This window comes from Melopsittacus undulatus, chromosome 6 (assembly GCF_012275295.1).
Source record: "Melopsittacus undulatus isolate bMelUnd1 chromosome 6, bMelUnd1.mat.Z, whole genome shotgun sequence".
In the NCBI taxonomy this organism is placed as follows: Eukaryota; Metazoa; Chordata; class Aves; order Psittaciformes; family Psittaculidae; genus Melopsittacus; species Melopsittacus undulatus.
The window spans coordinates 5,503,301-5,530,045 of record NC_047532.1 but is presented as its reverse complement, the minus strand read 5'-3'; the positions used below and the strand labels follow the sequence as shown (position 1 = coordinate 5,530,045).

Genomic DNA, 26,745 nt, shown 5'->3' with positions numbered 1-26,745 from the left:
GCAGAATAAAAAGGGAAAAGAATATCTTTCAGTCACAACTTAATTGTGAGTCTCTGGTGGCTAATGCAGTGATAGGGCTGTGTCTGTAGGTCAGGCTCTGGGTAGATGGGACTCATGCCTCAAAGTATTTCTCTGCTAAATATAAAGGCCTCAAGGTCTTACACATCACTGGATCCGTTAATCCATTCAGTGACCAGGTAAGTATCCACCGAGGCACGTGGTGGATATAAACCTTGCCATAGTTGGAGTAAGAGAGAATTGGGAAGATTGTTCAGTGGTGAAAAGAGTGTTACTTCTGAGAAATGGGAACAGGGTTCTTTATTCTTATGCAATTATACCTTCAAGCACTGATTGCAGATAGAAAGGGAAGAGCTCACGAACACATCTGCCTACCTGCATAGAAATCTCTCTTGATTAAACTCTCTTAGACCATTAACTGCTTCTGTTTATAATCTTTCAGTTCAATACTTGAAAATGTAATGATTACATTACTGAGGGCTGGACTACCACAGGTCAGCCCCGGGATGTGAGAGGTACCCGATTCACATAAGTCCCATTAAAACTGGCTCATTCCATCAGGTTGCAACCAGGGATGTCCTCAGCTGTGACATGACTGTAAAGATGCTTTTTCCCTTTCAGATGTGCCATTTGGGTTGCAGACAGCCCCACAAGTGACAACCATCGTGGGGAACGACGTCCAGCTGACCTGCCGGGCCTCCAAGTACATCTACAGCCACCTGGGCTGGTATTCCCCCTCCTTGGAGGCAGCTCCCGCTGAATCACTCATCAGGAACACCAACAACTATTCCATTTCTTTGACACTGGTCATCACTAATGTCACCAAGGAACAAAGTGGCCTCTACAGATGCAGAGCCCAGAACCAGCACAACAGCACTGACACGCTGGAACAGCACACTCAGCTCCTCGTCAGAGGTATGTCCTGCCACTGGAAGGTGGCAATGGGATGTGGTGGGGTTCTGCTGCATCTGCTGCTCCCCTGGATGCCTTTCAAACATCACTGCATGTGGATTCACACCTATTACTCATCCAGACACTGCTGGGTTTGTACAAAATATTTCCCCTACACATAAAGGTGAATTCAGCTGCATTTTATCTTCCTAACGCCATGCTGGGTGCAGGTATAGTGTTGATTCAAGAGGAAAGCATCCCCCACCACATTACTAACAGCATAACTCTATCACTTGGGACTGTCACCCCAGATCTCCATGACTTTGGTGGAAGATTCCACCCACTTGCAGCTGCCAGGCACTGAAATAGATTTGAACCCAGCAGATTTAATCACAAATGTCACTGGCCAAGCATATAATAAGTCTGGGTAAGTGGGAAGCACTTCATTGTCATAACAATATTTTCTTACTTATATCCACCCCGCAACTCTTTTATTTTCATAAACCCAGTAACACTACAGGTCCTGCAGCCTATTTCTTTAGCTATGTCACTATAAAGGGCAGGACACAGTAGAAGTCACTGAGAATCAGCGAAGTTTCTTCTGCTTCATAGTGAAGAGAGTGAGTGAGTGAGTGAGTGGCTCTAATCCTCCTAAGCCCCCTCAGAAAAAGTGCTGCTGGAATGGGTGAATTTATTGGGTATCTTCCAACAGTGAAGAAAATCCCAAAGCACAGAACTGGAGTGGAACTGCAACGAGCAGCAGCAAGCCAGGGAGCAGGAGGCAGAGTCCATCAGAAGCTGCATTCTCAAACAGTGATTTTCAAATTTGCTTCTCCACTTACATCAATGGCTAAAGAAGCACTGAAAGGACAGCTATGCTGCCACAAGCACTTGTCACTTGGGTGTGAACCAAGTTGTGCTGTGATGGCTTTGTCCCTGTTGAAGCACAGGAGCACATTTCCCATCCAGTCTCCTGCCCTGTGTATCCCACAACACTCTGGCACAGGGGGAGATGCTCACCTACAGCACAGCTCTGATACCAGAGCGGGCAGGAAATGGGATGAGTACCTGCCTCTTCCTGAGGTGTGGAGGAAGGGAAGAATCTCCCCCTGGTGTTACAGAGGGCTGGGGCTTGGCTTGGTCCATGTTCTGAAGGGAGGCACTGCTCTTCCTCTGCTCTCTGCATTCAGGCAATTCACTTTTCTCTCCCCTGGCAGATATTTTTACTCATTTAGTCAAATTTCCACCTACACAGACACCTCCACATGATGGCTATGGGAAAAACACAGCTGAGCTGGGAATACATCCATGGGAGAACTGGAACCTTGATCACATTCCTCTGAGGATTACTGGGGTCTGTTATTTGTCTGGCACATCAGAGAGGCAATTCTGCTGGAAAACATGTGCCCTCCTTCCCCCAGTCCTCCTTCCCCCATGCAAAGAGGGTGTTTTAAATGTACTAACACCCACCAGCTACTGTCCTTATTGCAGGTTTTATGTGGTTTTATGCTGTGCTTGTGATGTTATTCACTGCTTTCCTGTACCTTTTGTAAAGGAACAGAACATGGAGGTTAATGTGCTTAGTAGTAAGCAGGTAACTGCACTCATGATGGAGGACACAGGATCCTTAGAACTGTTTCCTCTTTGCCTCCTCCTCTCCTTTTTTTGTATTCGCTCTGCGTTTGCTCTACCCACTCACTGTCCTCTGTTCTCTTCAGAGGATGAGAAGCTCAAAGAAGATTGAGCTGGATCTGAATCTAAGCTTAGTCAGTTTGGAAACAGACCAAATACACTCACCCACTCCTCCCATAATCTTCTAGGGGCTTTTTGCCACCACTCATCAACCAAATCTTTGCCACTTCCAGCCCAGAGAGGCCATGTGCGAGGCTAAAGGAGAGGAGATAGCAGAGCTGAGGGAGATACCTTCTCAAGCCTCACTGTGTCCTGTTTTCCCTTGTCACTGTAGCAAAGGCAGCACCGTACGTGATACAGAACCTCACAGACCTGGAGGTTAACATCAGTGGCAAGATCATTCTGGAGTGCAAAGTTGGTGGGACACCAGAACCTCAGATCACGTGGAGGAAGAATGGCTACCCCATTTCAGCAGCATCAGGTGAGGCTTGCTCCCCAAGCACACTGATGCTGTGCATAACATAGGATAATGGACTTGCAAACATAGGACCTACAACTCTGTGGCTACTCTGAGCATGGCTGAGTCAGGATCATGTCCCCAGCCACAGGAAACACACACACAAATCCAAACCTATCAGACCACTGCAGCAGTCTCCAACTGAGACTCTGAGGTCAAAGCTGCCTGTGGTTGCAACCCACTGTGTGCTGATGCAGGCTGCCTTCTGCAGCATTTGTGTCTGCAGTCAGCTAGGTAGTGTGCATGCATTAGCATGGCATTAGTACATCAAGGAGTACAGTGTGCTGTACAGCTCTGCAGTCTGCTCTGTGACAACCACTCGTGTACAAAACCAAGATGCAGAATGTACCTGCTTGCCAGGTGGGTCCAAATACACCAGATCAGAATATATGAGTGCATGTTGTGGGCAGCACCCATCAGCCAGCCCAGGGCATCCCATGGCATGTTACATATCCTGTTCTTGTCTCCTATGGCACAGTGATGAGAAGGGGCTCTCAGCTCAGCTGGTAGAGAGGAGGACAGGGACAATGGACTCCCTTACCTGGGCCTCAGCTCTCTGTCCTGAGATCTCCTATAAATCCCCTGTTGGCAGCTGCTCCTGTGACTTTAATTTTGCATCCTGGACTAGGTAGGAAGTCTCGGATCATCCATAATTCACATCAGGCTGTTCGGAGAGAAACTCTTTATAGCTACTGAAATTCTATAAATAATTCTGGAGGGACAAGCATGTAACTCATCCAACCAATGGAAACATAAATAAAATATTGGGAAAAAACACCTCAGGGTAAGTATTTCAGCACAGAGCATGGCGAGTGCTGTGCAGTACTCTTGTTAACAACAGGATTCATGGGCAGAACACCCAGAAACTCAAAACGTCCTTCCCTTTTGGATTCAAAGCCTGAGCTGCTTCCCCATTTCTGCCCCAGATATCTCTGTTTTGAGATGGTCTCTCAGTTTTGTGCCATAAATGAGGAAAAATCCAATGTGGAAAATGAATGAGGAAAATTAAATGGAGAAAAACCTCACATAGGTCACATCCAGTCAAACTCCACCTCTAGCCCGAGCTCCCTGTGAATACAGGACTTCACACAGTGATTTTCCTGGATGCGCATAACCTGATTCCTGTTTTCCACATGTTAGTATTCCCATAACTTCCTACAGCCCTCCAAGACAATGGCTTTCTCCAATAATTTCACCAAGTTCCCTTTTTTCCCAGTGCATCTTGTTGCTATCAGAAACTCTATCTTCCCATCACTTCCCTAGAAGCTTTCTCAGGCTCTTTGCTCATAGCAAACTTACAGCCACATTTGCTGTTGGTTAAATGATCCCTGAGGGATTTACACAGGTATTGAGGAGAAAAAAGTGCCAGGGAAAGGCAGCTGCCTGACCACAATGAGGAGCACAGCATTTAAATACCTCCTGACAACTGCACGTACCAGGCCTGCTTGGATGGGAGCTGACTTTCAGTTCCCTGTCTCCTAAAAGCATTCATAGGCATGTAAGTTACTGTGATAATAGTAACTGCAATCCTTTCTAACAGGAATTTCCATGGAAAATAATACCCTGGTCATTGAGCGAGTGAAAAAGGATGATGAAGGGCTCTATGAATGCAAAGCATCCAACGACATGGGCCAGGACAGCACGTCAGCCTTCATTAAGATACAAGGTGAGGGCTAAGTTAGGCTGAAACACATGGATTGTGTTGGAATGAAGAGAACTATGTCTCAGTCACGGACTTTGGCTACATTTAGACTTGGTTGTACATTTAACCTACAGGTTCTGAGGAGAAATCCAACATTGAAGTTATCATTTTGGTCTGCACTGGTCTGGCTGCTACTCTCTTCTGGCTTCTTCTGACTCTCTTCATTCGGAAGCTGAGAAAAGTAAGAGAGGTTCCATACTGCAGAAAGGGGTTGGGACTGGGCTTCAGATGAAGCATCAGGGTTTGGGGATGAGTGGCTGGGACAGATGTTGGAAGAACCATGCAAAATGTTCCTGTAAAGTTTCAGTCCAAGATTTCTGCTGACAGTCCTTTAAGTTCTCAAGAGATCACTCACACTTGTGGGATTCCTACTGCTTCCATGGTACCATTAAATAGGCTCCTCTCTCCTTATGAGCCAAACTGGCTTGCGAGATTAGGAAACTAAAAGCAAATCCAAAATCCCCTCAAATGAGGGTTTGATGTCAGCACTTGTCTCAGAAACATGGGTATTAAAGGGGGTCCTGTTTTAAGAAAGATCCTGGGATGTTTGCTCTAGAAATGAGCTCAAACCACACTGATTTTGTCTCCAAGTCGCTATGCTTTTACCCCCCCTTTTATGACCCAAAAAAGTAAAGTTCCAAGGAATTTAGGTCAGGTTTTCCTAAAACAAACAGCAAACAGAAAAGCAACCACAGCCTCTGCTCTGTAACTCACCAAAACACAGTCCCAGGGCTGATCCCTAGTACTTGAGTAAAACTTCCCCTTCTATTGCATATACAGTGATTAAATTCATGTTTTCCCCCCTGACCTCAGTTTAACAGTGTTGTGACAACAGTGAATTCCCTATTACACTTTGCCCTGTACAAGTCTGCTCACAGGACCCACCAAGTCACAACTTCTCACTACAAGGAGCAGCTTTCATCAGCTTTTGATCCATTTTAAATGGTAAGAAGCAATAGCCATGAGGTGGATAACAATGGAGAAGCAAGACTGATTCTCACCACCACAATGAAAATGCCTGAATGCTCCCTACTGCACCAGGAAGTGCAGTTCCCATAGGAAAACACTGATTTCCTTTAACAGATACAGGTAGAAGACAGTGACAGATTTTGTGTCCTCAGGGTGTTTACCACCATCAATCAGTGACTCTTCCCAACACCCATGAGTGGCAGACATACATAAACATTTATTTCTCAGGCATAAAAATAAGAGAGGCAGGAAGCTGAAGTGATGCATTCATGGTCTGCAATACATTTCAGAGCTAAGCCTGGAATTCAGGATGCTCCCAGCCAGCAACTCTCTCCCATTAGAACTGCAGGGTAAATAGTGTGATTTCTCCCCTTCCTGTTTTTAGCCTGATGCCACAGACATTAAAACAGGATACCTGTCAATTATAATGGATCCAGAGGAAATGCCTCTTGATGAACAGTGCGACCGTCTTCCCTATGACAGCAGTAAATGGGAGTTCCCAAGAGACAGACTGCGGCTGGGTGAGTGCTTGGGGGGGTTGTTACAGTGAAGAGTGATGGTTTCTAAGGCTCCCCTATTTCAATGGGTATGTTGGATAACCCAGGAAGCAGCCTATCAGTTAGTGTCCATGTACTACTGTCCTGAGGGGGGACTGGCAGTGAGTCACAGGATACAGGATCATCCTTAATGGGGGAGGAAACAAGGGATTTGGTAAGAAAGCAAAGATGCTGTCACTCTCAAAACAGCTATCACCTCCTTTTCTTCCTTGGAGAAGTGAAGCCAAACTCTTGGTAGGGAAGGAAGGTACCTCCAGGTACTGTTCCTGCCAAAAGTATGGCTTCACATCCATAGAGGAAAAGGGAAAGAGCAGTCAACCTGAAAGGTGACAGCCTTCCAGTGAATTTTGTTTTGAAGGAATCTGTCAATTCACCAATCAATTCCTTACCCATCATTTGAATTTGGCTTTGAGTTGTAGAAGAACTATAACGAAGAAATAAACCGAGTTTCATTCAACAGCTCAGCTCACAGGATGATGGAGCAAGCAGATGTAAAAAGTAGGTTGTGTTTGTGTAGAGAAACACCAACATCTGTGTGCAATGATGAGTGTAGGGAATCTACCTGTATTTGTGTGTGCTCTTGGTGCTTTAGCTGGAAAACATGGAACGAGGAGGAAGACAGACAAAAATAACAAAAACTGAGATGATGGTGGGATATAGGGTCAAACTAGAACCAGAAACCTGACCACGATGCCCCGTGTACTCTGCTGAAGTTTGGGGCAGAGCACACTGTGTAACACAGGCATAAAGCTTTAAATGAAGGGGAAGATAAAGAAAGATTATCGTCTTCAATTCCATTTGGTACAGCTTTTATGTCAAATAAATGTCAATAAGTGAAGGGCTAAAGGGTTCTGACCGCCTGAATGGCTTAGCTGGCTACCTCTCCACACTGTGATTTATGAGAGATGAGGGTTCCACAATTCTATGTTCAACCCAAACGCTGACTTTCCTGGCCTTCAGGATGACTACACGTAATGTTTTTACCCTTAAGCCACATATATGTATTCAGCCTTGCCTGCAGCTGAATGCAGATTGATTTATTCTACTCTGTTCTATCACATACTGTATTGCATTAAAGCCATATGGATATAAATCACACTGGTTATATCCATATGCTGCAAATATGTGATACAGGCTTCTGTTGACTGTCGGTCTACATCTACGTTGTGCCTGGGCACTGGAGCCTTGTGTGTCTTGCAGAGCTGAGAATGCATGATTCCCTCTTATCTGGTGCAGACTGTCAAGTCCCCCTTAGCTCACTCTTGACTCTTGCTTCTCTAGGTAAAACACTGGGTCATGGTGCTTTTGGGAAGGTGGTGGAAGCGTCTGCTTTTGGCATTGATAAATCTTCAACCTGCAAAACAGTTGCCGTAAAAATGCTTAAAGGTACATATATCCCTCTGAGATTCACCCGAGATTCCTCAGGGAACCTGTGGGCAATGAGGTTTCCAGTTCTCAGCTCCAAACCAGTCCCAAGTTCATTGTGTTCAGGAGGGAGTGGGTTTGTCATGGGGGAGCAATTAGTCATTATACAGTGGATGTTAAAGTGTAGGAAACGATGAGCGGGCTCCATGCTGTGCTGCTCATTAAGTCTTGTATTCCTAGAGGAGGAAAACAGCAGCTTCCAGGTCTGTGGGGTGAGGAGGGAAACAGATTACAGAATGTAATTACATTAGATAGTCTGCAATTGGATCCAAGCCTTCGATCACAGCCCTTCCAGATGCAGAACAGTTCAAGGGGTTGGAAAAAGCAATGCCAAGGGAGTGAATTAAAGACACTTGCTTGCAATTATTGAAATTAAGGAAAGCTTTTACCATTCCATGGTGGGGAATGAGGGAACCTGGAGACTTCTCTTTCCTGTAATATCTACATACAAAGCCTCTGCAGACAGCTAATGAATAAATGCATCAGCCCTACACTGCCTCACGGGTTGGAGGTTTTTAACTGTTCACTTGGATGTTTTCAGAGGTACAATGCATGCTCACATGGAGCTTTTCACAGCCACATTGCTCTGCATTGCTGCTGCATGACAGTATTAACCCTGCAATGCCATGATTCAGGAACCTCTCTCATGGAATCTGGCTTCTGTTTCTGGCTGTCTCCTGGTGCTCTGCTACCTCCCATCTCTCTCAAAGCTCAAACCCATCCATTCACCACCAGTCTGGACCTCCTCCTAATGTGGTCCTTTTCCTCTGCATTAGTCAGTGGTTCTTCAGATCATCTTCTCTCCTCCTATGGTTTCTTCTGTTCCATGCCCATCTCCAGATCCCTGAAATATCCTAGAACCCCTGATCCAGACAGTCCCTTCTCCATTCAAAACTTGCTGCCATGGATAGCTCAGCGGTTTCATTCACTTCCACACTGTGCTTCCCAACTGATCCTCATGTCAGCTCTACCATCCTGCACATATCCAACAAACCATTTGACAGTTCCCTCATCATTTTACACCTTCCTCCTTGAGCTGAGGCAGCAGCCTCCTCCCAACTAACATGCCCATAATTCATCACATTCCTGGATAAAGATTCTCTAGTGTGAGTCAATGCATTCAGGAAAGAAAAAAGAGGCTCTGGAGATGTCTTCACTTCTGTAATTCCAGCACTATCTGTCAATTCCATGAAGCAGGCTGGTATAGTTCTGGGGTGAAGGCTAAAAGTTAATGTGCAAGACTACCTTGAAACACTTCCAGAGACTGTCCTGTCTGGATTTTGCCAGGCATGTTCCAGCTCATGCCAGGGTAAACCAGGAGTAAAACCACCCATGTACACACCCAGCTGCAAACACTGTGGGCTTGGAGTAGCTCCTTCTTTCTGACACAGTTTGGTGACAGATGTGTTTATGGAGAAGTCTACAGACACAAAAAGAGGTTATATTTGTCACACAAGATGCAAAGGCAAAACCAGAGGAAACAGGACACAGCCCTTTTGTTAAAATACATCAGAAAAGCTTTGGAATAAGGTGGAGGAAATAAGGCAGCATCTGAACAACGTCCTGGTCTGAGGCTGTCTTCCTTAGCTTTGGCAGCCAAAGAGAATGAAACTACAGTATCACTGGCTGACCACTGTCACGTTCAGGGTTCACACACAAATATGGGCCCTTCTGCTTTGCTGGGAAAGGTATTTCTTGGGTGGATGAGATCTCCCACGGTGAGGCTCAGTAATGCTGTACATTCTGCAGTACATTTTGGGACCCAACTTACAGATGGGTTGGATTCCTCCATCCCCTGCAGTGGAGAGTTGCTCACTACTGTGGAAAAACATATTCTGAGGTATTGTAAAGAAGTCATAGCAGACTGCACATCACCCTCAGAGATGGAGGAACACATTGTGTGTTGTTGTTGCTTGGAGAGGTTGGTGGTTCCTTTGCTGAGCTTGCAGAATTCAGTCCTTGCAAAGGCTCTCTGGTATCTCATTTGGGGGGAGGGTTCTCCTACAGGACAATCACCCTCTGTAACCCATGCCACAGAAAGGAAGAGTCACCCAAAAGATAAAGTGTAACTCCACTTCATAAAGGTCAACAGACAATGAAAGGGATGAATTATGATCTGTTTGAGAGTCTGAAAAGCAAAGATACTGCAAGGAACCAGGGTGGGTTTTGTTTCCAAGTGTAAACAGGATCTGGCTGTGTCCTGTTCAAAATATCCTGTTGTGTAAAGATGATTTTTTTCCTGTTTATCTTAAGCAGAATGTGCAACTACTAACGAATGCAAGGCTTTAATGTCTGAACTGAAGATCCTCATCCACATAGGCCATCACCTGAATGTAGTTAACCTGCTGGGAGCTTGCACCAAGGCTGGAGGTGAGAAGTCCTCAGTAAATAAGCAGCAAAGAAGAAACCCTTTGCAGCTACAATGGTGTTTGGATGTATCTGTGGTGGAGTCCAACTCTCATGCACATCCAGTTAATGCAAACATGAACATTTCTACCCCTATGCTCATAGGAGAGCTTCTGCTACTGCAGAACCCATCTCATCAATGGGTTTGGAACATCTCCCAGTCAGTGGTGTCACTTCTCTGTTTTCCTTTTCTCTGTCCTTTGTAAACTTGCTTACAAAATGGATTATGGGCTGAAGGGAGGCAGCATCCTTAATGGCAGTTTGGTCCCCAGTTCCTCCAAATCAGGCACTAAGCATCGTTTCAAAGGTTCTTCTCCCTCTTCTCTCCAGCCTTATCAGAAGGATGCACCAGGCTGAGCACACACTTACTTGAGGCCTCCTCCTTCCCCAGGCACTTCACTCTTGCTGGGCAGTCACATTTCTTGTGCAGTAGACAGGAAACCTGAAGCAGACCAAAGCTGACTGCAGCAACAGCAAGGGCTGCCAAGGGGCTGAGCTGACACCACCGGCTCTACATCATACAAAGAATCTGCTGCAAAGTGCAGACTTAAACAAAGGATTCCATAAATCTTGGACCTTTGTCACTAAAACAGCTCTCAAAGATGCCTCTTTACTGCTTGCAATGCACCTTCTAACAATTCCCAAAGGACAAATTTAGGAGAGCTGACGAAAACCAAACCAAACCAAAAAACCAACAGAGTAAAAGAAATGAAGGGGAAAGAGTGAGAGAGCTGGTGCACACATCTGCTGTCATCCGAGACTCCAAAGCTATCATTTTCCCAAAGAACTTCCCAAACTTCACCAGTCACAGTGGAAAAAAGAAAACCTCAGTGAGGTGGATGTGGTGGGATGCCAGGAAAGAGATCTTCCCTCCAGCAGGATACTCCCAGCTCCTCAGGAGCAGTCAGCAACCAGTAACCACAGATGCTGCTGTAACCTGGGAGCCATGGAAGGGGAACTCACAGGAGCTGCTGTAGCACTGCAGAGCCCATGGGAAGATGGCCAGCTTTAGGAGGAGGGTTTGAACATTAGGATGCACAAGCAAGTAGCCTTTGCTTGGGACTGTGAGTAAAGGGGAAGTAGCATTATGAATGCTGGTGATTCTTCTCCCCTGTCAAGTCAATGAAGTAGCTTAAGACAAAGAGGTGCCTAAAAAGTGGCAGCATTACTAAGAGGTCAGTAGTTCTTAACCAAAGTTAAGTACCCAATGTATTATCAGCAAGCAATTGGTTATGATTGCTGCAATTCACCATCTCCCTTTCACTGGGACAATCTGCTTCCAAACAGTACCCATCATCCAGCCTCAGAAAGGCTGCAGCAACCAGAATCTCTAAGTTCACTCTTCCCTCCTGGACCCCTCTGCTCCTCCTCAGAGCCCTGCTCTCAGCCTTTTCACTCAGTATGTACTCCTCAGAGCAGCCAAGGGGCAGGCTGCAGCACAAGCCCTTCTGACAGAGCCAGGCAGAAGCACTGCTCAGCTGCCTCCTTCCCAACAGCCAAGTGCAGCTCTCAGCACTTTTCTCCTTTCAAGTTCACACTGCTCAGTCTGAAGCACAGACCTTCCAGACAGAGCACGTTGTCTGGACGTGGAAGTCTGGTTGCTTAGGACTGATAGTAATACATGTTTATATGCACTCTAGTCCCATTGTTTCACTTTATCTTACATGTGATGGTTATAAAGCACAGTGATTATACTAAAGATATAGAATGCAGCTTCTCCCTTGCCTAATAGAATACACCAAACGTAAAAGCATCTTAAACATATGCATAGTTGGATAAAAGCAACAATTGCACTGAACTCTATGGCAGTTTGCACAGAAATGGAAGACATTGATAGGACTTCTCAGGCTTTTCCACTGTTACCACCTAATGGGGAAAACTGAGTTCTGTATTCCCTCCTCTCTGTACCCACTACTGACTGTGCTTCTGCAGTGTCACTTCTCTGTTACCAAATTTACTCTTCTGTATAATAGGAGTGACAGCGTTTACTTACTCTGAAGAGTATTTGTGAGGCTAAGACAGTATTAAGTGCTTTGCAGTGCTTCAAAACTCATCTGACTTTCACTGTCTTTTTAGGTCCTTTGATGGTCATAGTAGAATACTGCAAATATGGAAATCTGTCCAACTATCTCAGAGGGAAACGAGGGGATTTCATTGCATACAAGGTAAAAACCTGGCAGGATTCTCATGGCCACAAGGCAGAGGGTTGACAACCACTGACCACAACTTGGATTCTTTTCCACACTGGCACTTAGACAGTTTGGCATTTAGATAGGTGCTTGATAGCCTCACCACATTTCAAATTGCATGAGCAAGAAAAGGAGCCCTTTTTCCCTGTAGGGTCTCCTTTCTGTCCTCTTCTTTCCTAGCACCTCCTAAGGAATTAGCTGCAAATACCCAAGCACTCCAGTGCATTTGCAAGAGAGAGGGAATGATTTGTGAGATACTATCCAGCACAAAGGGAGCAACAATGTCATAGTGAAAAACTGGTATTAACTGAGCTAGGAAAAGATGAACCCTCCCCCAAAATTACAATGTCTCTCTACTGATCTATTAGTCTCCCCCAGCCAGCTTCCTGTTAATTTTATGGTGGAATATTGCTACCAGTAACATAGGGGGGTTCTGTATTGATAAACGGGAAACCAGGCTTCATTAGCTGTGCTATTCAGGAAACATCACATTCAGACCTGGTTTGAGCTCACCTTCAGAGGACACTGTCTCCCTGTGCTGTTGAATCCCCAGGCACTGCTTCAGCCAAAGCTAAAAATCAGGTTTATACCATTTCTAGTCGCAGGAAAACTCTGACCAAGCAGAGAAGAGTCTGGATGAGTCCAACAGTGATTTGACTGAACTGATCAAGAGGCGCCTGGAGAGCGTAGCCAGCACGGGAAGCTCTGCCAGCTCTGGGTTTATTGAAGATAAGAGTTACAGCGATTCAGAAGATGATGAAGAAGGTAAAAGAAACCTCCTTCATGCCAGGTCTTTTATTGTCAAGATTTCTGTTGCTTGGCTCGTACCACCCACAGCCCCACACTTTACAAGCCTGTGCACAGCCTGGCTTGTCCCTGAAATCACAAATCCTTTCTCTTGCCTGTGCCCCACTCCAGCTTTCTCACAAAAGGAGATTTGCAATGATGTGTGCATATAAAAGCTGCTCCTGCTGCGTAAGAGGAGTAATAGCTGTATTTTACCAGATCTGTGGGGCCAGTCTGTCCCCAGTCCCATCACTCGCTCACTATAAATAGTTTCCCTCACTTTTATCCCCAGACGTTGTTTTCCCTGTAACAAAATGACATGATTAATGTTGGATGGAACGTTTTTCATCATCTGACCTCCTGCCTCTAGGTCAGTGGTTTCTAAACCAGAGCTGTAGCGCAGAACTCATGCAACAACACTCAGCTGCAGGGCTGGGCTCGCCAGCGTGCAAGTGGCACCCATGCCTAAGAAGGATGGAGCTGCTGCTCCAGTGTTTTGCTCTGTCTGTGATCTCTTGTAGATGCTGAGGATCTGTACAAGAGGCCCCTGACTTTGGAGGACCTGATCTGCTACAGCTTCCAAGTGGCCAAAGGCATGGAGTTTCTCGCCTCCCGAAAAGTGAGCTCACTAGAACGGCAGGGCTGACCTTCGTTCACAGAGCCATGAGTATCTGATAAGAGGAAATCCAAATATACGCTTATGCCTGAGTGATCTGCCTTTTGCTCATATTATAGTGTTGGAGATCACATTCCTCTGGTGGTTAAGCAATAAGTAGCACTGAAGGAGTTGTGAAGGAATATCCATCATGTTCTTGGCTGCAAGGACTGGCATCTGTAACATGAGAGTTTAGATAGAAGGAGTGTGTACAGATCCTAAGACAATTCATGGAACTGTCCCATAAATAAATGCAGAAAAGGCTTCTCATAAAGATCCTTCTGGTATGGCCAACAAAGGAACTACTGAAAAATGAAGAGGGAGTAGCCAGCTACTTATTTAGCTTGTCAGCAGTGTTGGAACCTTTTGGATACAAAAAGAAGTATGTTTGTAGCCTGTGTGGTGCCTGCTTTTCAAGTAGATTGAATGCAATACACAGGCCAAAGTACGCACAACACAGAGCACTCGCACCTACTGTCCAGCTCCCAGGGCAGCAGAGGCAGAGCCACACACATATTCATGGCACTGCATTTGGAAATGGATCTGCAGCTGCTGTTTGACCTCTCCCAAATTTCCCACAGAAGAATTAGCTGGAGAATGGCCCTCCCTTTAGCTCACCATACTGTGAAGGTTATTTCACATAGAAAACGATGTGTGACATTGGTTTGTCCCCTCAGTCGTTGTCCCTTCTGCACATGACAGCACATTTCAGCACACTCCCACAGTTAGTTTCCTTCTCTAACCTGTTCACGCTGGAAGTTCATTTATCTTTCCATTTCCCAAGCAGGTCTCATGCTTCCTGATCTAGCAGGAGCTCCTTGTCCAGGCAAAGTCTCTGATCTCACTTGTCCTCATTCCTTTGCAGTGCATCCATCGGGATTTGGCAGCAAGGAACATCCTTCTGTCAGAGAACAATGTGGTTAAAATCTGTGACTTTGGGCTAGCCAGGGATATTTATAAAGACCCCGACTATGTGCGGAAAGGAGATGTAAGTGGAAGAAACCTGGAACGTTCACCTTGGGGGTTCATTCCTCATGGGCTTGGGCAGATCAATCACAACAGGTCTGGCAACTCATTGTGTCCTTTTCATTCCCAGGCCAGGCTCCCACTCAAATGGATGGCTCCAGAAGCTATTTTTGACAAAATCTACACGACACAGAGTGACGTGTGGTCTTTTGGAGTGCTGCTCTGGGAAATATTTTCTCTAGGTAAGAGTGGTTTAAAACCCATTTTCCCCCTTAACTTATGGCTCTATTGTTAAGAGAAGCTTTTAAGGAAAGGTGATAACGTGGTGTTGTGTTTCTACTTCACTTGGTGCAAGTGCACAGTGCAGATCAGGTGTAAAATACAGACATGGGACTGAGGTCAGCAAGAATCCCTCCTGGCAACACTAGGAAATACTGGGGAGGGGGAACAAAACACAATCCAGACCCTGGACCCACCACCTGTGATAACTGAAAGCATCAGAGCACAGAGCTAACCAACAATCTGCTGCTTGGAACTGAAATACTTCTGTGACAGCAATGAAGAAGTTTCCCTGTCAAAGCATATTTTTAAGTGGCCCAAACTGCTTCAGGAATCCACACAGCTCCATGGCTGCAGAGGATTACGCTGCTGCTGACACAGTGGCAGCCCCTGGAACACAAGGGAATCTGCCCACATGACATTCCAGCCAGCTTGATTATCTTCCCCACAAAATCTAAGTAAGATTGTCTAAGTAAGAACAATGTATTGGCAGCAGCAGCAGCATCCAACAGGTTGATAGGAGAACCAGTGCTAGACTCTGTGTAAGTCATTCTGGCAGAGAGGGGTAGAAGGTGCTCTTCTGGCAGTATCATTTACAAGCCAGAAGGAGTACTAATGGTGTTCTGTATGCATTAGACATTTCACCTCATGGTGCTGTTGGAAATCTCAGCCTCACTGACATCTGGTTACTGTCCAGCAGATAAAGGCCTGAACCTGAGACACGCAGTCTTGCAGACAGTCGGACTTTGCTGCTCTCACATTCACTTTGCAGAGTGGCAAGTGCTGTTTTCCTGAGGGAATTTAGGAATGTCAGCTCTGGCTTTCTAATCAGCACTCGCAGACAAAAGAAAACAAGCACCATTGTCAACTTAAGCTGATGAATTTTAAAGTGAACTCTCTAATCTTCTGCTATCTCTGATTCATGGATCAGTTGAAACTGAGCTCTAGATGCCAAGTCCAGATCTGGATGCAAAGTCTGGAGCTGTTTCTAGCCTAAACTTTCTTTGGGGCTGGCTGCAAAGATCCCAACCTGATTGCAGTCCAAGTCTCTAGTTTGTATCAGCATGCAAAAGAAGAGAGTTCACACTCAAATGGTTGACACAAGTGGCAGTTATCGCCTTCTCCAGCATCCAGCCCCGTTTATTTAGAGTCCTGTTCTTTGGCTGCACCACCTCCATGGCTCTGTAACAGCATCACCTGCTGAGTGTCTTGGAACACCACAGAAGGATGAGGCTCCAGAAGTATGGGCAATGCCTCAGTTCCAATAGATTATTCCAGCAGATATATTAGCATTAGCATGCAGAGACACACTCAAGGGGACAGCCTCTCCATTGAGCATCTCCAAGGAACCAAATGAACTGAATACTGATGATGGCAAGGACCATTGCAGAGGGCAAACTGGTTGTATTATTCCCAAAGGTCCTGACAGGGCTTAACAGATGTGAACTTTTAGGGTCATTTGGCCTTTAATACTGAAGACTAAAAATTAAAATTAAATTTAATTTAATGCAATTTAATTTAAAAATTAAAATACAGTCACTTAAATTAATCTCTATTTTTAACTGTTTCAATGAAATTTATCTGGTTTAATTTGAGATAGTCTCAAATTAAATAGCCTCTTAATGGAGGTGCTTACTTGGAGCAACAGACTGTCCTCTTCTGAATTCAAAGGAATCTACCACACTTCTCCACAGAGCCAGCCCCTGCCCTCACTATGACATAGATCCCAAACTGCTTTCCTCAACTCATGGCACAGATTCAAAGCAGTCCTCTTGGCTAAGAGGGTTTTCATACAGCTCACCCAGGCATGCCTGTGGCTTGGCACTACTCACATCTGCAGCTCTCCTGATAAATATTTAATTAAGGATTTGTGTCACTGATTGAATTCTCTTATATAAAAGTTTTACAGATCATTGGGAGCCAAGGGATGGAAGTTATTTGTCATTGCTGCAGGGTATGTCTGGGCTCCCATCTGCAAGTGCTGCTTTTTACTGGGTCCCACACACTTAGCACCCTCTAATAAAGGAACAAGGACTGACTAGTAAAACGCACTTTAGTTCAGCCATGGGTCCTTCCAGGGTCAGATGAATGAAGCAGGATGGCTGCTTCCAGAAGGGCTGGCAGAATGTATCTATTATGGCGATACACAGGGAAATCAGGACTTCAGAGACTGTTAATTTGCATTGAGCTCTGGGATATTGAAATGGGCTGAGCACAACTCAGGTCAGGTAATGGTAGCAACGTTTAATACATCTTGAAATCACTTACATGGTGCATTACAGAGTGTCAGTGTCTCCTGCAATTTGAATGTGCACTGTTCACAAAGCAATCAGAGACAATTCTGTAAACAAGCACTGCCTGGTAGCATAACATCAGCATCTTATTATCCTCCTAAAATAAAACCAAGATCAAAAGAGTGCTACCATATCCAGTGTGTGCCACAGCTTGGAGCATTCTGGAAGAGATTTCCCCTATGGAAAATGTCATGTAGACCTTGCCACATGTTGGAGCCTCAGCATCCCAAATCCAAGTTACTGAGCTTATCACATAGTCCCCTTGGTCACAATGTAACTCTGGGAAAGGGACACCACAGGTTTTATCCATCTACTTACTCAGAGAGATCCTGTGAGTTGACAGAAGCCTGTTTTGAGATCTTTGGCTAATGGGAGACGCCATGTGAGCTGAACATTTAATTACCAGGGTATTATGATCATAACGACAGGCCAAAGGCAAAACTAGGAAGGAAAATCAAGATACAAACCAGAAATGATGCTACTGACTATTTCCAACCTACATAACTCCAGGAAACACTCTTAATACTGATACCTGCTACTTGCACATCAAGGGAATTCTGATGTTCTGTAGCTAAGTGTCCCTGAGCTTTGAACATCAGCAGAGCCTACCTGCTGTGGGGAGATGCCCTCTTAGGAGGTTGCCAGGATCTTTGCTCCTCAGTGCACAGTTTTGCAGATTGAGTGGTCAGATTCACAGAGTAGAACAACTCTGGCACCAGCCACACTTTGGCACCCTCTTCACTGCTTTACTCCAGCAGATTTCTGCTGTTCTTGTGCCCCCAAGTGCACAGCACAGGACGGTATTTCCAAACAGGAGGGAAGAAAAGCAGGAATGTTATAGTTGCTACTTCATACGTGGATGGATACAGATCTAGATTCCATTCAATCCCCAGTGTTAAGACTTGATTAAATTCTTTCTGAATTCACCATCCAGCCTCTAGGTTGCCAAAACGTGCAAATGTTGTACAAGAAAGATCACAACCTTCAAGGCACACACACATTTACACAAGTCATTCCTCTGAAGACAACCATTCCCACCGGGAAGGGAAATAAGCCTCACTCCTTCACTTGACGACTGCTAGGCTAACTTGTGTGCAAGTTAATAGAATACTCTCAATCCCTTTACAGCAGTCTACATCTCAAAAGCAATTACAGTTGCTATGAACTGAACCTCCCAGGTTTCACACTAACAACTGAGTGGCCCAAAAATAAGCAGCAGAAATATCTGATGAGTGTTGATGCCACCGCACTGGGAAACAGGGATTGTGCCATTCTGGAGCCTCCTCCTCATTTGTCCCCACAGGTGCCTCACCATACCCTGGAGTGCAGATAGATGAGGACTTCTGCCGACGGCTCAAAGAAGGCACCCGGATGAGATCTCCAGAGTACTCCACTCCAGAAGTGTAAGAGCTCCTGGTTTTGTACTGAGAGCTGACACGTGTCACTTAAGTGTTACACAAGAGACTGTCCTGAGGTGTGGAGGGGAAGGAGACCTCAGGGGACGACAGCTATGTATTTTGTTGTCTGTTTTCAGTAAATGTTGTAGTTGTGAGTATCTTGGGTGTCCTGATACCACAGATAATACTACAGACAGACAGAGTCAGCTTGCCCTTTGCTGACCAGATTAAAAGATCTCCCCATGTCAGCTGCAGTTCATGAATCTCAGCTCAGGAGACTGCTGTGTTGGCCTTGATTTCCAACTGTGTGACAGAAACTAGGCAGCCATAACTATTGACTTATTCCAGCAATATCAATGGGGCCCAGAAGTTAAATCCTAAGTTATGTGACACAAAAAGCCTACAGGCTCAGCTGGGACAGGACTATAGAAGGAAAAAGCATCCCACATGGGAAGTAGAACAGAATTCCAACACGGAGATTTGTGCCTTTCTTAATCCAAAACTATGACCAAAGCAAGCAAGAATGAAACAATTCGGAAGCAAAACTCCTGTCCTTTTCCTTCCTTAATACCTGTGGTTTTTATCTAGCTACCAGACAATGCTGGATTGTTGGCACGGCGTTCCCACTGAGAGACCTACTTTCACAGAGCTTGTGGAGCGCTTAGGAGACCTTCTGCAAGCCAATGTCCAGCAGGTACAGTGGTACAAACTGTTCCTCAACAAATGCCTACCTATGGGGAGGGGGAGAAGGGGAAGGTACATGCATTCCTGTGCACAGGTAAGGACTATGTCGAGCAGCAGTATTAGATTTGCCCTCATAGCAGGAAAATGGCTACTGGGATGAGTAAAGAAAACGTTAACTATTCAAAGGGGATTAGAGTTCAAAACTAGATGTTTACCCATCCATAATAAGTAGAAACTTACAGTAATTAAAAAAAGGCTCAGTTGCCCCTTAGAGGAACAACAGGGCTTTATCTCACAAACAGTTTTAATTGCATTCCAGCACAGTGAGCTGCTGTGGTGGGCTGACCCGGGCTGGGTGCCAGGCACCCACCAAGCTGCTCTATCGCTGCTCTCCTCAGCTGGACAGGGGAGAGGAAATAGAACAAAAGGCTCCTAGGTTGGGATAAGGACAGGGAGATCACCAGGCAATTACTATCATGGGCAAAACAGATTCAACTTGGGGAAATCAGCTTCATTTATTACTAATCAAATCAAAGCAGGATAATAAGAAAGAAAACCTTATCCTAAAACACCTTCCCCTTACCCCTTCCTGCTTCCCAGGCTCAACTTCACCCCTGATTTCTCTACCTCCTCCCCTGAGCACTGCAGGGGATGGAGAATGGGAATGGCTCCATCGGACACAGGGGAAGCTTCTGGCAGCTTCTCACAAGAACCATCCCTGTAGCCCCTCTGCTATCTAAACCTGGCTACACAAACCCAATACAACTGCTAGTAGTTGGTCTGAACTTCCTGCCTCATTTTCTGAGCCTATGGTCACCTGTGCTCTTCGGAGCTTTAAAACGATGCAGTTTAAAGCTCAGAAAGTCAATTACAGAATTATTAAATTCACAACAGTTAAATCAGTTGTTTTCTTCTTCAGTAAAAACACCCAGAGCCATTATGTAGCAATCTAATTTAAGAAGAAATCAAACACTCTCCTGCAGCTCCTGCCAGTTTGTAAACACGTTCAGTGAAGCTAAGTTGAAGAGGACTCAGTTTGCAATATGAGGAGCTTGTGAGTTTTACCCTATAACCAAAGGAAATGAAGGAGACAAAAATCCTGATAAGGGAATAGGGCCCTTCACTGCCTCTTAAAATTAAGAGAAAAATCAAGCAAAGGCAAATTTGGACAAATAGTTTTTAGGACTTGAAGGGAGAGCAATTTCTGAAGGTTACTGCAGGGGTGTAATGACAATCCAGAGCTTACCAAGATGTGCAGCATCAATTCCCTGTAAGGACAAGAAACCAAATGCTCTAAGGCTGCCATTTGAAGGACTGGCTCTTCCTAAACTGCAACTCCTTAAGCTGAACACAAGCAAAAGGTCTATTCCAAAATCTGTTAAGAGTCGTATCGGCCATAGAGCTTTTGCGGCTTCATGCTGCTCCCTCCCTTCTCCCAAACACATTGGATGAGACTGGTCCCTTGGAATTCCCAAAGAATAGGGGATGCAATGACAGAATCACAGAATGGTTTGGATTGGAATGGACTTCAGTGTAAAGCTCTACAGAATACAGTAACCTTATATGTCTGACATGCAGTACAAATGACCTTTATCAGCTTCATGTTCTCTCTGTTATTAACTATATAGGATGGTAAAGACTACATCCCACTGAACATCACCTTGTGTCCTGACGGAGAATCTAACCCCAAAACTTGCCCTGTGGAAGAAAACTCAAACAACTGTGTTAATCGCTGGAGTGCAGTGGAAACTGGGTAAGGAAAATGTATGCAGGGGTGGGAGGGAAGGAAGATTTCACAGAGGTGGGCCCTGTTTGTGGTCCTCTCTCAGCACGGCTGTTCTAAAGGAACTGGGCAGCCAAATGTGTGAGGATGTTGTTCCTTAGTTACAAGAGATGAAAAAAGGAAGCTGGGCTGTGCTGGGGTGTTAACTGAGCTACTCACTGGTGCAGCATCTGCTCGGGTTTCACGCTGACCCCTCCACTCTCTTGCTTTCAGTAACAACAGCAAGAAGCGACCACTGAGTGTGAAGACGTTTGATGAGGTGCCAGTGGAAAAGGAGAAAGTGATGCATGAGGTGAGTGAGGTGATTGCATCCTTCTGAACTGGGTTCACAGATCACTTCTCACAAGCACCACAAGCACTTATTAGAGCTTTTGAAATCTGTTTGGTAAGAAAAAGCCTCACATCAAGTAGAAGATTTAGCCTGAGCATCTCACACACAGGTTTGTGTGACAACAAAAAGGGACCTGCATTTAGCTTAATAAATAAAGAGAAGCTCATTCTTGATGACCTGGCTTTGATCAGGCTAAGGAGCTTTATACTACATATTTCAATTGTATTTTCCCACCGTAAGAAAATGACAGCTCATTGAAATGGAGCCTTTGGAAGAAAATGTGTCCAGAACACATTCTGGCTGCCTGAGACAGCCAAACACTTGGTGCTGGTGAGGGTGTTCAGTTCTGGATAGCCAAAACCAAGATTTGAGTTCCTGCTCTACTTGATTCACACAAAGGGCTTTTCCTCACCCTAAGTGAATGCATTTATTGCTAGTTCAGTGGCACTGCAAGGTGAGAGCATGGTGGAACGTTTCATTTTCATTCCAGTGGAAAACAAAAGCTCGTTTTGTTACAGAATGATGGTTCTGCTTTTGGCTTCCTTTGAAATTACAGGTTCCAAGGGTGGGAGGTGGCAGATCAAAGTTTAAGGAGGAGGCATGAAGAGGAAAAGGGCAAGCATCAGATAGATGGGTAGGAGCAGTAAAAGGAGAGAAGGATGTATGCAGTTTACAGAAACAAGCAGTCTGTCCCCCCTGCTCCAGCTAAACCATTCCTCACGCCAGCTCTCTTGGGAAGAATCAAGCATCCATATTTCATGTCCCTGACAAATACAGTGTATTTCTCACCTGCTCTCCTGTTACCATGCACCATTATTCCCTAGTATTTTGCCAGATGTAATTTCTGTGCCTTTATCAGCACATCTTAGGGATTAGAAGGCTTAGAATTTGCTCTGACTCCTGCAACTTTCCACTTGCAGGATAAAAATCTGTCCCTCTGAATCACACAAAGACATTTACTAGATAGATCTGGCATCAGTAAGAGATAACTGCTGCCAGCATGAGCACTACTTTCCTAAATGCTTCCTGTTCGTGCCATTTTAAAGTAAGTCCTAATACATTAAGAGATCAGAAATAAATGTGTTATTTCAATGAGGATCTTCTAAAGCAAAACGATGGCGTGATCTGCTTTTGGACAAAGTAAGTGCACTTGGCTTACTAAAATTATCCTAAATATCAAGACATTAATGCTGATGAGATCTTTATTCCAATTAGTTGCCCAGGAACTCTTAAAAGTGCTCCCCCACCTCCCTGCAATTGTGCTGCTTAAATGGAGTCTCTGTTGATATTCTTGTAGCAGTTCTTCTGTAAGCAAAATGCAAAGCAGCTGGGGGTTTGACAGACCTAATCCATTTAGGACTTGACTTTCTGCTTTGAAAACCAGTTTCTAGACTGATCTGACTAGCAACTGATGTATTACCAAAGCATTTATGAAAAGGCTTTGGCTTTTTGCTTATTGTTTTCTGGGACTGTTTTTTTCTGTTATACTATATAAAACTGATTATATTTTCAATCCATTTGACTCATAAGACTAAATATTGAAGTCTTTTGCTCTCTTGGTTTTGACTGACAGACAGACATGCGACTTTCCAGTATCAGAGAATCATAGAATAGTCAGGGTTGGAAAAGACATAAAGCTCATCCAGTTCCAACCCCCAGCTACAGGCAGGGACACCTTCCACTAGACCATGTCACCCAAAGCTCAGTCCAACCTGGCCTCGAACACTACCAGGCACGGGGCATTTACCACTTCCCTGTGTCATCACCTCACCACCCTCACAGTGAAGAACTTCCTTATATCTAACCTGAACTTCCCCTAAGTCTGAACCCATCACCCCTTGTCCACAAAAGGTTTCAAATGCAAAGGAACCCCCCAGAACTTTTCATGTTGTTAAACCACTTAAAACAAGGGTTGTGCACGTCTGGGAACCTGTGGAGTGCTCAGCACAGTGACAGCTTGATCTTAATTGTAACCTGGAGACTCAGCTTTAAGTGCAGCTCAATCACAGCCTCAATTTTAAACCAAATCAAGACAGTTTTGTTGGACATCTCATAAAAAATCCATAACCAAAGTACAATGAGCTTTTTAGGGTACAGATCTTTGCAAAACACTTGAATTTACCTAAATGATGCTGAACTGCACTTTTTAATATTTCAATGTTTCTAATAGCATATTTATAGTAAGTATTTTTCTGAGAGGAGCCAGCATTACTGGATATGCCCTTTATGAATTCCTGTCTATTCATATACCAGCTTCCCTACCTCGATGGTATCCATATGCCATGCTTGATATCAATTTCAAGTTTGAAAATGTCAAATTATTTTGTGATACGTTCATTTTAAAGGGCACTCTTTCAGAACACAGATCAAAAACCTGATCCTCGCAGATGTTCTCAGGCTAAACAGCAGCATTACCAGGAAAAGCTGGATAAGAACTGATCATGGAGCTGCTGAATAGAGAATAACCTGAAGAATGGGCTTAATGTCATATACCAGTGAGACATCGCCGTGTGCTAAACTCTTTACTGAACAGCACAGAATTGAGGGTTTTGATGTGAACATTTGCCCTCTGGGTTGCTAGTTGGAATCTTGTGATCACACAGAATAGCTGGTAGCTCTTACATCAGTAAGCAGTGTCAGTATCCAACGCAAAGCAAAACATCTACAGACGGCAACCTTGATGGCAGAGAGACAGGGATCCCCAACCTCTACAGCCCACAGTGAAGAAGTTGGATTCTCCTGCCCTTGTTCTGTCTGCTCTGCAGCTGCAGACAGCTGTGTAAGGTGAAACTCTACCAACTCGCCTAAAAGCATCATCATCACTTCCCTCCTCTGCTGAATTTAATGTGTTCAGTGTGACTCTTCTCCCACAGAGCCATTTCTAATGTAAAAGCCTCTGTGCTGTCACTATCCCTTGGGCCTCTGTTGATGCTCTCTTCCTTTTGCCCCTCAGGAGTCGGACAGTGGGATGGTGTTGACGTCAGATGAGATAAAAAGCCCAAAGAGGCTGGAAATTCGCTCCTGGCCCTACGGGATCATGGCTTTGGCGTGAGTACTTTGGGCTACTTCTTTTGAAGACAGTTTCTTATGCAGGAAAAAGCTTCTTTGTTTCTGATGCTGAGCTCTGGAGTTTCCTCTGTGATCTATTGATGAGATTTCTGTTAGTTTCCTCTGTATTAAACCCAGTGATGTTTCCCACCAGTTTGTTCTATATCATGTCACAGTTTCCTCTGTATTAAACCCAGTGATGTTTCCCACCAGTTTGTTCTATATCATGTCACCATTTTTTTACATTAAAAGAAATGATAGATGAGAAAAAGCAAGTGCAATTTCTGCAGAGAATGGGAGACCTCACATGAGAGTGCACAGCCAGAACCAAAGAGAACCTCACAAGGTATAACACCCTCACTCAGAGAGAAGAGCAACGTTCAAGGAGTTTGCTGCATCTTTTCAGGCCTTAAACCTATAAACTCCTGGTTGTTTGAAGGCAGGAGAGAAATAGAAAGTGGGAAAGGGAAAAGGTTACCTAAGGAAGGCCGGAGAGCCTGGCAGCACTACCAGGGAGCACTCAAATGCTACAGATTCCATAGGATAGGACTGTGATCTCAGGAATACCATTGTTCAGCAGTAGCTCTGCTGCAGCACTGTCCCAGTGTTGTACCTGTTGGCCGATTTGCAGAGATCTGGACACAGTTCCATGGTTTTATCCTGTGCACAAGCTGAGGATTTCTGCCCAGCACTGTGCATTGCTATGGAGACAAAATGGCACCAGCTCTAAGAAAAGGAGCTCGAATGTCAGAACTGCATTACAGTGACACTTCACCTGAACTGACTCACCTCCCAAACTGCATGATGGCATGCTGACACAAACCCACCACAGACACACACACACAGCATCCCAACAGGACTTATCCTCCAAATGATTTCTGTCAGTCACCTCTGACAGCTGTTTCCCTACCGCATCTCTCCTGTTTGGATAAATAGTTGGCAGAGGAAGGTCCTCTCTCCCCATTCCAGGCTTTCTGCTGAAAACCAACATCCAGACAGATGTAGAAACACCAGAATTCCATAACAGCTTGTTTTTTGAGACTTCCAGGAAAACCTCCTGCACTGCTCTCAGTCCTCTGGGATGAACGGGAAGTACCACAGCTCAGCTGGCTCTGAGCATCCCTGCCTGACCCACACAGCTGGGGCTCTCCCAGTTACAGGCCACACTTCCACAGGGATTCCATTCATTGCAAGAGGTCTGATACGTTCTGTGCCAGCCACACCATGAAGGACCATCTTAACAGAGCTCTGCTAGAAAAGCAAAGCCTGCAGCAAGCAGGGTTTGTTACGTCCTAATTCCCAGGCCCCCAAGTCCCACTGAACAGACAGAAGTGTGCTTTTTCTTGCCCACAGCCTTCAACGAGTGGTTCAGGTCCAGCTGAGATAGATATCTGATCAGCTGCTTTTCTGCTTTTTAATCTTACAGACTATCATTGGCCCAAATAATACTTTTAATGTAGCGGCAGAGCATCCTGATGCTCTTCCATTTGGGAACATGACTCCTCTTGGCACTCGTGCACTAACTTTTACAAACAAGCCTCAAAAGCCTATAGAATAGTCCAGGAGAGGTCAGAAGGGAGTGCTGGTTTAATAGGGGAGATAAAGTCACCCTTGTTAATTGTGTATCTCTACCAAAAACATTTACCCTGGATCCTTTTCAAGCAGCCTTTCTTTCCTAAAACAAAACTGTTCAAAGCTTAGCATGTTTTATAAGCAGGGTGGCTGCATTTATGATTTCTGCCCAACCCCTTGCTGTTTATTTATCCTGCATTCATTTCTCTGTGGAGTTTAAAATTTGCCAACACTATGCCCCACAGAGTGTCAGTGTCAAGAGTTTAGTGAAGATGAATTTGATACTCTGGGCCTGGCACCACTGTTGCACTGTACCCATTTCTGAGCCTTAAGCATTTTATGCTGCTGAAAGTCACAATTGCTGTAGTGAGAGACAGAAAGATTGACTGGGATAATGACACTGGAGTCAGCATTCAGGGAAGCACATTCAAATCAGAGGGGATTTAATGATGGGATGACTCTGGTGTCAGGTCGCATCTCAGAATATTAACAGAGTACTGCCAAGCACTGCCTTAAAATGCTCCCAGAGACTCTATAATCAAGTTACTGCTTAAGATTATAATAGGTTTGGTATCAGCTCAGTTGTCCTCCCTCCCTCTCCCTTCTGCCCCCCAAAAGCAATTATCCTGAGCTGCTCTGAAATA

At 44.9% G+C, this 26,745-nt stretch overlaps 1 protein-coding gene across 1 annotated transcript in view; it reads left to right on the top strand.

The window, feature by feature from the left end:
* Positions 1-26,745, top strand: part of LOC101878900 (vascular endothelial growth factor receptor kdr-like) — a 124,007-nt gene that overhangs the window by 87,438 nt on the left and 9,824 nt on the right. Inside the window, exons 13-29 of the mRNA XM_005144879.3 lie at positions 640-933; positions 2,876-3,022; positions 4,599-4,724; positions 4,835-4,941; positions 6,115-6,250; positions 7,568-7,672; positions 9,968-10,081; positions 12,194-12,282; positions 12,906-13,071; positions 13,614-13,711; positions 14,613-14,735; positions 14,844-14,955; positions 18,590-18,689; positions 19,272-19,377; positions 20,996-21,120; positions 21,364-21,442; positions 24,435-24,529. Coding sequence (XP_005144936.2) covers positions 640-933; positions 2,876-3,022; positions 4,599-4,724; positions 4,835-4,941; positions 6,115-6,250; positions 7,568-7,672; positions 9,968-10,081; positions 12,194-12,282; positions 12,906-13,071; positions 13,614-13,711; positions 14,613-14,735; positions 14,844-14,955; positions 18,590-18,689; positions 19,272-19,377; positions 20,996-21,120; positions 21,364-21,442; positions 24,435-24,529 — 2,122 coding nt within the window. The remainder of the gene's footprint in view (positions 1-639; positions 934-2,875; positions 3,023-4,598; positions 4,725-4,834; positions 4,942-6,114; positions 6,251-7,567; positions 7,673-9,967; positions 10,082-12,193; positions 12,283-12,905; positions 13,072-13,613; positions 13,712-14,612; positions 14,736-14,843; positions 14,956-18,589; positions 18,690-19,271; positions 19,378-20,995; positions 21,121-21,363; positions 21,443-24,434; positions 24,530-26,745) is intronic.